Genomic DNA, 15,647 nt, shown 5'->3' with positions numbered 1-15,647 from the left:
TCGATCCCAGATGGATGAAATCCATCTAAGGTGTTTATGCACCTTAAGTCTGAACTTTTGATCTTTATGCTTTTGTAATGTGATTTTTTTGCATTGTTAATTTTTTAGTTAATAAACACCTATATATGCACTTTATCACAGGAGACTATAATGGGAAGGATACATTTGGCGTAGTAAAGTTTTAAAGCACTACCTACCTGGGGCTTCTTCCAGCCCCTACAAGTCTCTGTGGCCCTCAGTGCAGTCCTGCTGTCACCCAGTCTTCTGATGAGCCCTCCAGTCCGGTCACCAGCTTCTGCACATGTGCTGCTCACCCTTGTGCTCCCATAGCAGGGAGCATTCTGCACAGACATACATCTCATAATACCCATATTTCCACTAACCCAGGAAATAAAAAAAAAAAGCAAGTCATTTTTTTGATCATTAGTTGCTTATCAATAAGCTGGTGGATAGTTAAAGTGTACCTGAGATGAAAGCAGAAAAATTATTTATATTTACTTGGAGCTTCTCCCAGCCCCCTGTAGTCCATTTGCTCCCTCAATGTCTTGCCAACCCCTTCCATTGTGCCATTGTCAGCCCTGTTAAGTCCATGACTTGGCTGAGTTGTGGACTACTGCGCGCTTTGAGCTTTTTGAATGAGTGTGATATTAAACCATTCCATGCAATGGCAGTTTCTTCTCCTGCTAAACCTCTGGCAAAACCGCCATTTATTGTACAGCGCTTCGATCTACTGCAGCGCTGTACTGGGGACAGCCATGTCACTCGGCTGTCCCCTGGAGAGGATGCTAACGTGATCCCCTCTCATAGACTACTGCCTATGAGAGAGGAGTGCCCTTATTGGCTGTTTGGGGGGGGGGGAGAGAAAATAAACAACAAATAGAGAATTTTATAAAAAAAAAAAAAACAAATAAATTAATAAATACTGTTGGCAGCAGCGATCAGAACTCACCAACAGAAAAATCTGTTGGTGGGCAGAAAGGGGGAGGGGGGATTCACTAGCGTGCTATGTTATATGGCTCTGCAGCTAGCCATTGAAGCTGCAGAGCACTAAACTGTAAAAAATAGCATAGTCACTAGGGGGTGTAAGCCTGTAATCCTGAACTGGTTAATGAGTGTGTATACAGACATGATGCCTAAGCAAATGCACATACCACAATTTTTGGCACATAAGTGGAAACACACTTAGGTTTAGAGGGCAAAAAAGAGGGGGAAAATATACTAAACCTGGTGCGTTCATGGTCCAGGACCATCTTGCAGATGTTCTCCCTAAATTATTATCATTCTTTGTCCCCATGTGTCCCCATCTGTCCCCTCCTGTCCCTGTGTGTCTTCCTCTGCCCCATGTGACCTCCTTTGCCCCTCTGCTCCCCCTTTGTGTCCTCCTCCGCCCCCTGTGTATAAGCATAAGCAGCGGCAGTACGGCTTACCCCATCCATGGTCTCAATCACGGCTGGAGCTAATAGATTAGGTGAGCCGTGCTGCTGCTATTTATACTTATACAGGCGGAGTGGAGGAGGACACAAGGAGAGGGGGCAAAGAAGGGCACACAGAGAGCGGACGAGACACGTGGTGAATACGGGGAGTCCCCAACATTGCGGTAGGTTGGCAGTTCATATCGGAGGATGTTCTTGAGTCGGGGACTCCCTATATTTAGAATATAAGACACAGGGGAGAAAACGTGTGTCTTATATGCCGAAAAATATAGTATTTTGCTTCTGATCAATGTATTTAGATAGACAATGAAAATTAACACCTATGTGAGCCTCTGGCTCTTACTAAAAAGAAGGTTCCTTATAAAAGTGTTTTTAAATTAGGAATTATAATAGAATTACATGGCATTAAACCTAAATCTGTAGATGCATTATACATAAAATATGTATATTATTTTGCACTAAGGGGTTGTGAGGTGAAACAAATTACAAAATTTCCGTTTCCAAGTGTTGTTTTGCAGTTAAACACAGTTGATACATGCAAGTAAAATGTCCCTGTGTGTCCATTAAGAAGGTCTGTTCTTAGTACTTTGATCTCCAAGTATTTATTTTGTGTTTATTCCCTGTCCCTTTGGACGCTGCCCTGGCATCTTATTGCTACTTTTATTCCACTTTAGTAATCCACTGGACATAGCTTCTAGCAATTACACATTTTTATATGTTCTTTATTTTATCCCTTTTAAGATGTATAAGTGCTTTCCAGGTTTTTGAATGTTTATATTAAAGATACACATTTCAGTAATAGTATTTACAGAGGCATTTGATGTTTCTGTACAAGTCATTCAGATGTGTAATAACTGCCTGGCTATTTTTGTAGACAATGTTCCTAATTATTACATTGGAACTACAACACAACTGCATTTAATATATATTTTAGTCATTTATGTAATAATGTTTATGAAAAAGTATACTGAAATTATAAATAGAAATGTTTCTCTTTTTTTCTGTTTGAACTTTATGGACGTATGTCTTATTTCAACCCAAATACCTATGTAATTATGTATTTTTCTACTAGTAAAAACCATTTACATCACATATAATCAGAGTTCTCCTCAAAATAGAAAAATACCAGATTACATGAACTGTCATCTGATACATGAAATCAGATGACATGAACTGAAATCTTCATAAATCATGACATTGGCATGCACTGTGATATAGTTGAAGCAGGTAATTTGGGTGCTGGTGATGTTATGGTATATGTCCCACATATACCATGATTTTAACTGTGGCTACAGCTGCACCTAGGGGTGCTGTGGGAACCTCTGGTGGCCAGTGTTAGCAAAAGAAAGGAAGTATTTAGTGGCAGTGGTGGCTCTGATGTTGGTAGAAATTGCGGCGGGGGGAGGGGGGATAGGTTACTGTCAAGCATTGGTAGAGGAAGGGTTAGTGTGAAAACAAGTTTAGTGATTTTTGGAGGGGGATTGGTAAGGGTTAGGCATCAGTAGAGGGAGAGCTTGTGTGAGGACAGTGTTAGGTTTAGTGATAGTAAAATATTGGTAAATGTTACCAATATTTTACTATCAGAATGACCACTGCTCACAGTAGAATATTGGTAATTTCCCGGTATTCTGCTAGTGGCTATCTCCAGTGCCCGAATTACATATAGTTACATAGTTAGTTGGGTTGAAAAAAGACATTTGTCCATCAAGTCCAACCAGAAAATAAATAAATAAATAAATAAAACACCATCCTGAACTTGCATATATCCCAGTTGATCCAGGGGAAGGCAAAAAACCTTACAAGGCCTGGGCCAATTAGCCTTAAAGTGAACCTAAAGCCACACAAAAAATGAGATGAACTCACCTGGGGCTTCCCTCAGCCCCCTGCAGCCGATCGGTGCCCTCGCTGCTGATATACAGGCTGGGAACGCGAACAATCACTCGCGTTCCCATGCCTGTCGGCTGGTGACGGCCAAACCGGAAGTGTTCACCGGCGGGTGCAGAGGCATCGGAGCGGAGCTGCGAGGGCACCGATCGGCTGCAGGGGGCTGAGGGAAGCCCCAGGTGAGTTCATCTCATTTTTTTGGTGTGGCTTTAGGTTCACTTTAAAAGGGAAAATTCCTTCCCAACTCCAGATGGCAGTCAGATAAATCCCTGGATCAACTCTTCTGGATATCAGCTGAAAATTATAACCGTGGATGGCCTTCAATGCAAGGAAAGCATCTAAGCCATCTTTATATGCAGATATAGAGTTTGCCATAACTACTTCCTGAGGTAAGATGTTCCAGATTTTAACCACTCTCCCTGTGAAGGACCCCTTTGTAAATAGATGGCAAAAACTTGTTACTATTAAAGGTGGCCTTGGCGCTCCTCAAGTGTAAACTACTCATAAACCAGAACAGTATCAGAGTGTTGTGGGGGGTCGCTCCACCGTGGGGGGTATTACCTCCCTAATAGATATAAAGAAAAAAGAGGTGAAGCGCTCTACACCACGCACACATACAATCTTAATTTGTACTCGATCTTAGTTATAACACAATCTAACATATACCTCCTCAGGGTCCTGAAATCTACTCAATGGCAACCCCCAGTACAGTAATGAAAAACAATGCAAAGTCCACCTGTAGGGAAAAGAACATATATATCCCCTGAGAAACACACTGGCAACACTGTGCTAGCGATTGGAGATAGAATTGTTGTTGTAACGATTGAAGATAGAATTGTTGTTGTCGGTTCACCTCCAGAGAGAGAAACCACATATATACATAATTGTCCTCCAAGGATCCCAGCAAGAGAACTATCAGCAGCCACACAGTTCAAAAATAGTCCGTTGTTTAAATCACATACGATCTCCTTAATGGCTAAGCAAAAATACCCTTACCAGCAGGGATGGCTGATTAATTTACAGATCAGCAATCAGACATGATCAGCGATAACCTCTTCGTGCTCCAAGAACTCCTTCCTCCTGGTTATCACTCAGAAAAACAAAATATCGACATAGCGTGATACAGTTCAAACTGATCACCCTGCCACCCGTAGTGCTCCACACGTGTAATGCCACCACGTCCACACCTCCGTGATAAGTGATGTAGGAAAAATGCTCGCTCACCAGATGCAATGGCTGATCTCAGGCTGACCAACTGTGCTCACTCTCTTATGTCCGCAGATACTCAAAAGTGTTGACAGACCTTGGACTCAAGAGACATGGCCAACATAGCATAATTCCGTTTTAATTCAATTAAAAGCAATACAATAGTGCACTCACATTTGGTTAAAAATTATGCGCATATCAAATCAGGACGTCCTCACCGCCGCTTTACTATTCAGCGTCTCCACTCTCCGTGCCTGAGGCCCCGGGGCCTCAGGCACGGAGAGTGGAGACGCTGAATAGTAAAGCGGCGGTGAGGACGTCCTGATTTGATATGCGCATAATTTTTAACCAAATGTGAGTGCACTATTGTATTGCTTTTAATTGAATTAAAACGGAATTATGCTATGTTGGCCATGTCTCTTGAGTCCAAGGTCTGTCAACACTTTTGAGTATCTGCGGACATAAGAGAGTGAGCACAGTTGGTCAGCCTGAGATCAGCCATTGCATCTGGTGAGCGAGCATTTTTCCTACATCACTTATCACGGAGGTGTGGACGTGGTGGCATTACACGTGTGGAGCACTACGGGTGGCAGGGTGATCAGTTTGAACTGTATCACGCTATGTCGATATTTTGTTTTTCTGAGTGATAACCAGGAGGAAGGAGTTCTTGGAGCACGAAGAGGTTATCGCTGATCATGTCTGATTGCTGATCTGTAAATTAATCAGCCATCCCTGCTGGTAAGGGTATTTTTGCTTAGCCATTAAGGAGATCGTATGTGATTTAAACAACGGACTATTTTTGAACTGTGTGGCTGCTGATAGTTCTCTTGCTGGGATCCTTGGAGGACAATTATGTATATATGTGGTTTCTCTCTCTGGAGGTGAACCGACAACAACAATTCTATCTTCAATCGTTACAACAACAATTCTATCTCCAATCGCTAGCACAGTGTTGCCAGTGTGTTTCTCAGGGGATATATATGTTCTTTTCCCTACAGGTGGACTTTGCATTGTTTTTCATTACTGTACTGGGGGTTGCCATTGAGTAGATTTCAGGACCCTGAGGAGGTATATGTTAGATTGTGTTATAACTAAGATCGAGTACAAATTAAGATTGTATGTGTGTGTGGTGTAGAGCGCTTCACCTCTTTTTTCTTTATGGCAAAAACTTGTTGCCTACCCAAAACACAACACCCTGTTTATATGTTCACTAAGCTACAAATCAATTAAATTAACAGAGAATCATGGTTTGCTTAAAAATATCTGATTGGTCTTGTCTTTTCTATGTAGGTTATATTTGTGTAATGCTCTGATTGCATTAGTAGTTCAATATACCGTAATTGCTAAGGAAACGCACACTTGTTGCAAGAAACTTGAGTTTACTAAAGCAAAATGTGTACAATTGCAAACACAAATAGGAAAACATACACATAAAATCTTTACAATCTTTACAATAAGAAGTAAACACTAATGAATTACTTCCCTCCTTCCACAGGACTCAAAAGAAGTGTGTCTTTAACTCTCAATGGTGTAAATAGAAAGGCCCCCTCTCTTGTGTGTCATCTGGCCATAGCCTAGTCAATTCCTCCCACAGCTAACCTGTTGTAGTCTATTGTAACCTCAGCCACATGTACTCCTAGCCCAGCAGCAGCCATTTTGCTATTGTTAGAAGCAACACATGAGCCCCACATGGTCCAGGCTCCATTTAACATTGGCACAATTGACTGAAGGAAAGTCAATACATATCATAGCACAATACAATATTTGTATAGCAATTTTCAAATAGATGGCAATGCTTCTTAGGAAGGAACTAGAATACAAGTTGTCAGGGGATAGAAGACAACTAAAAACAGTTTTAAAGGAGGATGAGTGGTGGATTAAAACTATATGACACTAAGTCAAGAAAACATTTCATTATCTTTTGAAAGTGTGTTTTGTGGACCAATTGTCCCCTTCACAAGGTCAGTCAACTGTATTAGAAAAAATGTAGGTGCTCAGCTTGATTCTGGGACAACAAAATAACCAAGATGTGCAAAAGTTCTACAGGTGAAACTCAGAAAATTTGAATATTGTGTAGAAGTTCATAGATTTCAGTTATTCAACTTAAAAGGTGAAACTATTACATGAAATAGATTCATTACATGCAACGCGAGATATTTCAAGCCTTTAGCTGCTATACTTTTGATGATTATGGCTTACAGCTTATAAAAACCCCAAAATCAAAATCTCAGACCATACAAATATTGTGAAAATGTTCAATATTCTAGACTCAAATTGTAAGACTCTAGTCAGCTAATTAATCCAAAACACCTGCAAAGGGTTTCTGTTTCATATATTAGTTTCCCCCTTTAAGATAAATTGCTGAAATAAATGAACTTCTGCATGATATTCTATTTTTTTTTTGAGTTTTGCCTGTACTAAAATTTCCAGCAAGATCCAATAACACATAGACAGGAAAAACAGGACACGTTCAGGTGCTGCTTCCGAAGAAGCATGACAAAATTGCAACGATGCCGAATGATTGCACAGGGAATAAACAGCAGCAACACGAGTCAGATTTGACCCAATCAGCCCTAATTGTGCCAATTAATAGGTTAGTAGATTACTACCATATAACAGTTATATATACAAATGTTTAAATAATTTGAAAAACAGCAAACATGAGGTAGACTTTGTACAGGTGGGTGTCTTTGCTGATCCCCCCCACATGCAAGTCACTGCAGTATGTCAGAGGTGTGCAGGTTTTTCAGGGCCAGCTACACCCCACCTCTGACATACTGCAGTGACTTGCATGTGGTGGGATCAGCAAGGACACCTGCCTCAGCCTGTACACAGTCTACTTCATGTTTGCTGTTTTTTTTATTTATTATTTTAACATTTGTATATGTAATTGATATATGGTAGTAATCTACTTACCTATTAATTGGCACAATTAGAGCTGATTGGGTCAAATCTGACTCATGTGTTGCTGTTGTTTCTAAAGAAGCCAAAAGAAGTTTGTCTTCTATTATTTTAACTACATTGAGTATCACATAGACACTCTTGACTGACCCACCTACCAGCAAAATTCTGCACATTTTTTTCATGAAGCAACATTTCTGTCTGGTGATGAGCAAAAATGGCAAGATCTTTTGCATGCATTTTCATGAAAATAATATTAAATTTGGTTTCTGAGGGAAAATCCCATCAAAAATTCATAAAGCTATTTTTCACGTTTGTCATGAAACTTCACATTAACATTTTTGGGTTTTCTTTGCATTTTTGCAGTAAAAATTGTCACAGTAAAAATATTGTTTTTTGTGATGTCATAAAAATATACATTTTTGGAATTTTCACTGTAAAAATATTGATTTTTTTTTAATACAAGCTATTTTTTTTTTTAATTCTTGAAATCGAAAATAGCATTTTCGATGCAAAAATGACTTTGGTGAAAACTCACAAACAACATTGTTTCTGTCCCCCAATTTGCTGCTATACTCTGTTTATATTCACTTGACAACATTGTTGCTTTTAGAATTTGCCTTGTTCAGTTATTTGTTTAGTTGGACTTTAATCCTAATTCAAATTCAATGCACAGTTTAATTGAAGAACTGCAACAAGAAAAATTGGAGTCTAATGTGACAAGATAAAATAACCCAATGAAAATATTAGGAAATTAAAAGAAAAATCTTTCTTTGAAAACAAAAAGGAGAGAGAACCGAGAGCCCGATATGGTGTAGTAGGTTTAGGCAATTGGTATAGTATAAAAGAGTAAAATTATACTCACAAACCAGGGTTACCTCCAGGTAACCACTGTATAAGCAGGTGAGGAGTTTGACCTGTCCCCACTCAGGATTAAGAAGTCGCTCTCTGTAGATGAGAAAAAGGGGTATCCCCCTCCACCAAGGGTGGATATAAAGTGCAAAAATAAGCTGAACAGAGGCGCCAACAGAATAAAAACAGTGATTAAAAAGTTAAAAATTCGCTAAGGAGGCTATGGTGGCTCCGCCCCCTCCAAGCAAACACAAAGAAAACTGTGTAATATAATCAAGATAAATTTATTGGTACACTCCAGGGTATAGATATACAACGCGTTATGAGCCCGCTTCCTCAGGCAGTAGAAGTAGGAGTACACAGCAATCTGTCAGCAACACACCTGGCGCCAAAGTCAGGCACCAGTTTGGCGCCAGGTGTGTTGCTGACAGATTGCTGTGTACTCCTACTTCTACTGCCTGAGGAAGCGGGCTCATACCCGCGAAACGCGTTGTATATCTATACCCTGGAGTGTACCAATAAATGTATCTTGATTATATTACACAGTTTTTTTTGTGTTTGCTTGGAGGGGGCGGAGCCACCATAGCCTCCTTAGCGAATTTTTAACTTTTTAATCACTGTTTTTATTCTGTTGGCGCCTCTGTTCAGCTTATTTTTCTTTGAAAACAGTGTTTTTTTTTTCATGTGCCCATTCATAAACTATTTACATGTTAAAATATTTATTCTTATATAATGTCTCTCCTTCTTAATAGCCTGTCATTGTGAATGAGTCCAAACCATGACAAATGATTATTTTCTATTATACGAGTATGAACCTCCCTCATTCTACTCAATGTACGCTGTGAGCAGTTATTATGGTAAATGTGAAAACAGTTGGGAGGTTGCCCAGGGCTTAACGGTTTGCTAGGTTTTTCAGTATCAAAAAAATGTAACCTTTTTAACTAAATACAATTGGTGATTTGAGCACCTTGTTATTTTAAAACACTGCCTAGTATTAAAGGAACTGTAGTATTTTTTTTTTTTACTATTATAGGGTTAATTCTACAAAAAATGTTTTTTAACCCCTCACCGACCACCTAACGCCGATAGGCATCGGGAAGGGGGCAGCCCCAGGAATGCTTCAAGAGTGGTGGGCGAGGATTAGCGTGCATCCCCGCTTGAGTGATGGAGCAGAGTTCCGTCAACAGTCTGACAGTGGCGATCGCCACTGGCAAAGTAAAAAAGAAAAGAAATGGCCATTTCTTTTTTTTCAATTTACTAGCACCGATTGCCGCTGGCAGACTGTTGAAAAAAAATGGCCGTTTCTTTTATTTATACAGCGCTGTGATCTAATGCAGCGCTGTATTAGGGACAGCCCTGTCACTCGGCTGTCCCCGAGTCTCAGGAGTAGGGAAAAAAAATACCCCATTTTATTTAAAAAAAATAATAATAAAAAAAAATACTGCTTTGCAGCAGCGATCAGAGCACACCAACAGAAAGCTCTGTTGTTGGGCATTTGTGTACTACCTTGTATGGCTCTGCAGCAAGCTGTTAAAGATGCAGAGCACTGAATTGTAAAACATTACCTGGTCACTGGAGGGGGGGTGGTATACTGTCGTCCTTAAGTGGTTAAATTGTATTTTTATACATTACAATATATACATTACCTTGAAACTGTTTACCCAACATGCCCATCCAGTTACTGGCAAGATGCTAATGCCACTACAGCAATATCCCCTCTCTCGCTCCCTCTCTCTCTCTTGCTCTCTCTCTATATATATATCGATATATACACACACAGTGGGTTGCAAAAGCATTTGGCCCCCTTGAAGTTTTCCACATTTTGTCATATTACTGCCACAAACATGAATCAATTTTATTGGAATTCCACATGAAAGATCAACACAAAGTGGTGTACACATGAGAAGTGGAACGAAAATCATACATGATTCCAAACATTTTTACAAATATATAACTGCAAAGTGGTGTGTGCATAATTATTCAGCCCCCTTTGATCTGAGTGCAGTTAGTTGCCTATAAACATTGCCTGATGAGTGCTAATGACTAAATAGAGTGCACCTGTGTGTAATCTAATGTCAGTACAAATACAGCTGCTCTGTGAGGGCCTCAGAGGTTGTCTAAGAGAATATTGGGAGCAATAACACAGTGAAGTCCAAAGAACACACAAGACAGGTCAGGGATCAAGTTATTGAGAAATTTAAAGCAGGCTTAGGCTACAAAAATATTTCCAAACCTTTGAACATCCCACGGAGCACTATTCAAGCGATCATTCAGAAATTGAAGGAGTATGGCACAACTGTAAACCTACCAAGACAAGGCCATCCACCTAAACTCACAGGCCAAACAAGGAGTGCGCTGATCAGAAATGCAGTCAAGAGGCCCATGGTGACTCTGGACGAGCTGCAGAGATCTACAGCTCAGGTGGGAGACTCTGTCCATAGGACAACTATTAGTCATGAACTGTGCAAAGTTGGCCTTTATCGAAGAGTGGCAAGAAGAAAGGCATTGTTAAGAGAAAGCATAAGAAGTCCTGTTTGCAGTTTGCCACAAGCCATGTGGGGGACACAGCAACCATGTGGAAGAAGGTGCTTTGGTCAGATAAGACCAAAATGGAACTTTTTGGCCAAAATGCAAAACGCTATTTGTGTGGGAGAAAACTAACACTGCACATCACTCTGAACACACCATCCCCACTGTCAAATATGGTGGCGGCAGCATCATGCTCGCATCTCTTCAGCAGGGACAGGGAAGCTGGTCAGAGGTGATGGGGAGATGGATGGAGCCAAATACAGGGCAAACTTGGAAGAAAACCTCTTGGAGACTGCAAAAGACTTGATACTGGGGCGGAGGTTCACCTTCCAGCAGGACAATGACCCTAAACATAAAGCCAGGGCAACAATGGAATGGTTTAAAACAAAACATATCTATATGTTAGAATGGCCCAGTCAAAGTCCAGATCTAAATCCAATCGAGAATCTGTGGAAAGATCTGAAAACTGCTGTTCACAAATGCTGTCCATCTAATCTGACTGAGCTGGAGCTGTTTTGCAAAGGAAAATGGGAAATAATTTCAGTCTCTAGATGTGCAAAGCTGGTAGAGACATACCCTAAAAGACTGGCAGCAGTTTTTGCAGCAAAAGGTGGTTCTACAAAGTATTGACTCAGGGGGCCGAATAATTACACACACCCCACTTTGCAGTTATTTATTTGTAAAAAATGTTTGGAATGATGTATGAGTTTTGCTTCACTTCTGAAGTGTACACCACTTTGTATTGGTCTTACATGTGGAATTCCGATAAAATTGACGCATGTTTGTGGCAGTAATGTGACAAAATGTGGAAAACTCCAAGGGGGCCGAATACTTTTGCAACCCACTATATATATATATATATATATATATATATATATATATATATATATATTCACACATATAAAGGCATTTCAGGATATCTCTCAATCTCTCTCTCTCTCTCTCTCTCTCTCTCTCTCTCTCTCTCTCAAGATACTGTATTCCTCATTCACTCATTCACTGCTGAGATTAGGTTTTGGTAGATGAGCCCAAATCTGATATGTTTGTTTAATGTTCATTTTAATTGTTTTTTTTATCAGTACTTATGTATTTAATTTATGTAATTTCAGCTCATGCATGCAGACAGCCAGAGACACCCATACACGCAGATGTAAGAGCAATAGATCTACCTACTTTAGGATATACTTTAATCTACACTTGCCAGTTGGGATATTTTTTGGCTGGTGGGTCAGAACACAGAACATGTAAAAGTGATATGAAGTGGACAGGAAAGTCTCCCATTTGCAAAAGTAAGTGTTTTTTTATGGTAAGAAAAAAATTGTGAGTTTATGATCACGCTGATGTATTTTATTTTAAAGCTTCTACATGCCTCACTGTTTATAGCACAACAGCAAAAACAGAACATGCCTCATTCTGGTAATGTCAGTGGCTGCAAAAGCATCCATTATTCCACATCAAGCAGAGACAAAAACGCGAAGTTGAAATGTTTGCCTTTATTTTCATAAAGAACAGTAATGCAGGAGTCCAAACTTCTACTTAGGCCAGAATTGTTATTTTTCTATGTATAGTTAGGTTAGGATTGTCAATCCATAATGTGTTATAGTCAAACAGGACTTAATGGATTCTAGGAATAGTGCTAGATTTAGTGACCTCTATAAAGATATAGCAACATACCTCAGTTGAAAAGCCCAGGAGGGTAGATATACTTCCTGAACAGCACACCTCACTTGCTATAGATCCTTTCTGCATGGTCTAGTCTGTGTGGCTTCTAGACTTGAAATCCAATTAAGTAGTCGACCAGCACTGAAGATTTTCAATTTTCAGTTTAATTCACAAACACAGTGAATATACAGCCATCACCGGTGTTGGTATCAGGTGTAAGTATAGCTCTCAGGTATAAGTAGCTCTCAGATGCTCACAGTGCTGTAGGCACACTTGCCTAGTAGTGATGTCGCGAACCTCCGATTTTTGGTTCGCGAACTTCCGCGGAAGGTTCGGTTCGCGTAAAAGTTTGCGAACGACAATAGACTTCAATGGGGAGGCGAACTTTGAAAAATAGAAAAAAATTATGCTGCCCAGAAAATTGATGGAAATCTTGTTTCAAGGGGTCTAACACCTAGACCCCCAGGTGGCGGAGTGGGATAGACACCAAAAGTCCCGGGGGAAAATCGGGATTTGACGCAAAGCAGCGTTTTAAGGGCAGAAATCCCATTGGATGCTAAATTGCAGGCCTAAAGTGCTTTCAAACATCTTGCATGTGTATACATCAATCAGGGAGTGTAGTTAGAGTACTGCTTCACACTTACACACACAACCTCACTGTGTAACGCACCACAAACAGCTGTTTGCGTAGTGACGGCCGTGCTGGACTGGTGCGCAACATGGCCAGAGTGCAGGCCGTGGCAGTTTTCTAGCCCATATGGTCGCTGGGCTGTGGTAGCTCAATGATAGAACAACAGTGACTGTCCAGCTGATCAAATTTAGTCTGTCCACAATGAAGCAACAACCTTATTATCTTCTTGTATGTAGGTAGGCATAGGTAGGAGTCCCAGTATAGGTAGGTAGGCATAGGTAGGAGTCCCAGTATAGGTAGGTAGGCATAGGTAGGTGCTCAGTAGTTAGCTAGGCATAGGTAGGAGACCCAGTATAGGTAGGTAGGCATAGGTACGTGCCTCAGTAGTTAGCTAGGCAGAGGTAGGAGTCCCAGTATAGGTAGGTAGGCATAGGTAGGTCCCCTAGTATAGGTAGGTAGGTGTCCCCGTATAGGTAAGTAGGTGCCCCAGTAGTTAGGTAGGCATAGGTAGGTGTCCCAGTATAGATAGTCAGGCAGGGCCTGGCTGGCACAGTAATAACAATTACCAAGGTCCAGCTGCAACAGATAGGGCTGTATAATGTCAGTGTCAGTGAGCAACACACAAAAAAAACACATCAAGAAAACATTAGCTCTCAAAAGAGCTGTTGAGGGGTGCTATTTTAGCAATAACAATCAGCCAGGAGCAAGCCAAGAGCCTAACTAATCTTTCCCAAGGAGAAAAAAATCTACAGCAGCTCTCCCTAGTCTGTCTATTTGCAGCAGGCACACGAGTGAGTGTCATGGCCAGCGAGCCTGCCTTATATAAGGGAGGGTGGGGCTCCAGGGCTGAGTGTAGCCTGATTGGCTACAATGTGCCTGCTGACTGTGATGCAGAGGGTCAAAGTTGACCCTCATAGTGCATTATGGGGCGAATCGAACTTCCGCAAAAGCTCGCCTGCTCTTGGCGAACGCGAACCACCGAAGTTCGCCTGGAACCGTTCGCCGGCGAACCGTTTGCTACATCTCTATTGCCTAGTTCTCCATCAGGTCCACCTGTTTTTTGATTGGTGAGTAGGATAGGAGGGGAGGTGTATAAGGAGCTAGGAACTCAGGTCACTGCATTTGACAAAGAGCAGGGGACCTCTCAAAACGGTGACTGTCCATCGTGCTTTACTGCCCAGCTGAAATGTAGACACACTCACTTCCAAGTGTGCCCTACAGCGCTGTGAGCATCTGAGAGCTATACTTACACCTGATACCAACACCGGGTAATGGCTGTATATTCACTGTCTTTGTGAATTAAACAGAAAATTGAATATCTTCACTGCTGGTCGACTACTTCATTAAAGCCCAGGAGGCTTTGTTGACATATTTATTGATCCAGACTAGTTTTACTAGTAGTACCTAAAGCGACATGTGACATGATGAGATAAAAATAGGTACATATAGTACTAGCCCTACTAAAAAAATGCCTGAAGTCCCTTTCTGTTTTCCGATACAGCAATATTTAAAAAAAAAACACATTTGAGTCATTATCTATGTATAGGAACTTGTCTAACAGCTTGTAAAATTTTGTCTAGTTTCCTGAAAAGTAAATAAAAGCTAAAAGACTTATATCTGTCAGGGAAAATGCAGATAGGTTTTAGGGCAGTAAAGTGTAAAGCATCATTACTTCAGTATCTTTTTCAGCTAAACAAGGCAGAGTTTGGATTCTTAACAGCAGCGGTGACAGTCTGATACAATCAGAGTGGTCTAATCCGAGGCATGGAGAAACTTGAGGAAGCAAAGTGGTAGCTTATCTTTTCATGGTTTCTCTATCCTTGCAACATGTACACTCACCTAAAGGATTATTAGGAACAGCTGTTCAATTTTTCATGAATGCAATTATTTAATCAACCAATCACATGGCAGTTTCTTCAATGCACTTAGGGTCCTGGTCAAGACAATCTCTTGAACTCCAAACTGAATGTCAGAATGGGAAAAAGGTGATTTAAGCAATCTTGAGTATGGCATGGTTGTTGGTGCCAGACGGGCCGGTCTGAGTATTTCACAATCTGCTCAGTTACTGGGATTTTCACACACAAACATTTCTAGGGTTTACAAAGAATGGTGTGAAAAGGGAAAAACATCCAGTATGTGGCAGTCCTGTGAGCGAAAATGCCTTCTTGATGCTATAAGTCAGAGGAGAATGGGCTGACTGATTCAAGCTGATAGAAGAGCAACGTTGATTGAAATAACCACTCGTTACAACCGGGGTATGCAGCAAAGCATTTGTGAAGCCATAACATGCACAACCTTGAGGTGGATGGGCTACAACAGCAGAAGACCCCACCGAGTACCTCTCATATCCACTATAACTAGGAAAAAGAGGCTACAATGTGCATGAGCTCCCCAAAATTGGACAGTTGAAGACTGGAAAAATGTAGTCTGGTCTGATGAGTCTTGATAGAGTCAGAATTTGGCATGAACAGAATGAGAACATGGATCCATCATGCCTTGTTACCACTGTGCAGGCTGGTGGTGGTGGTGTAATGGTGTGGGGGATGTTT

At 40.9% G+C, this 15,647-nt stretch overlaps 1 protein-coding gene across 1 annotated transcript in view; it reads left to right on the top strand.

Moving 5' to 3' along the window:
* CSMD1 (CUB and Sushi multiple domains 1) overlaps positions 1-15,647 on the top strand; it is a 2,205,021-nt gene that overhangs the window by 2,154,787 nt on the left and 34,587 nt on the right. The window contains 1 exon segment of the mRNA XM_068281348.1: positions 11,915-12,094. Within this exon segment, the coding sequence (XP_068137449.1) occupies positions 11,915-12,094 (180 nt within the window).

Source organism: Hyperolius riggenbachi, chromosome 4, assembly GCF_040937935.1.
Source record: "Hyperolius riggenbachi isolate aHypRig1 chromosome 4, aHypRig1.pri, whole genome shotgun sequence".
In the NCBI taxonomy this organism is placed as follows: Eukaryota; Metazoa; Chordata; class Amphibia; order Anura; family Hyperoliidae; genus Hyperolius; species Hyperolius riggenbachi.
This window is presented reverse-complemented; position numbering and strand designations above follow the sequence as displayed.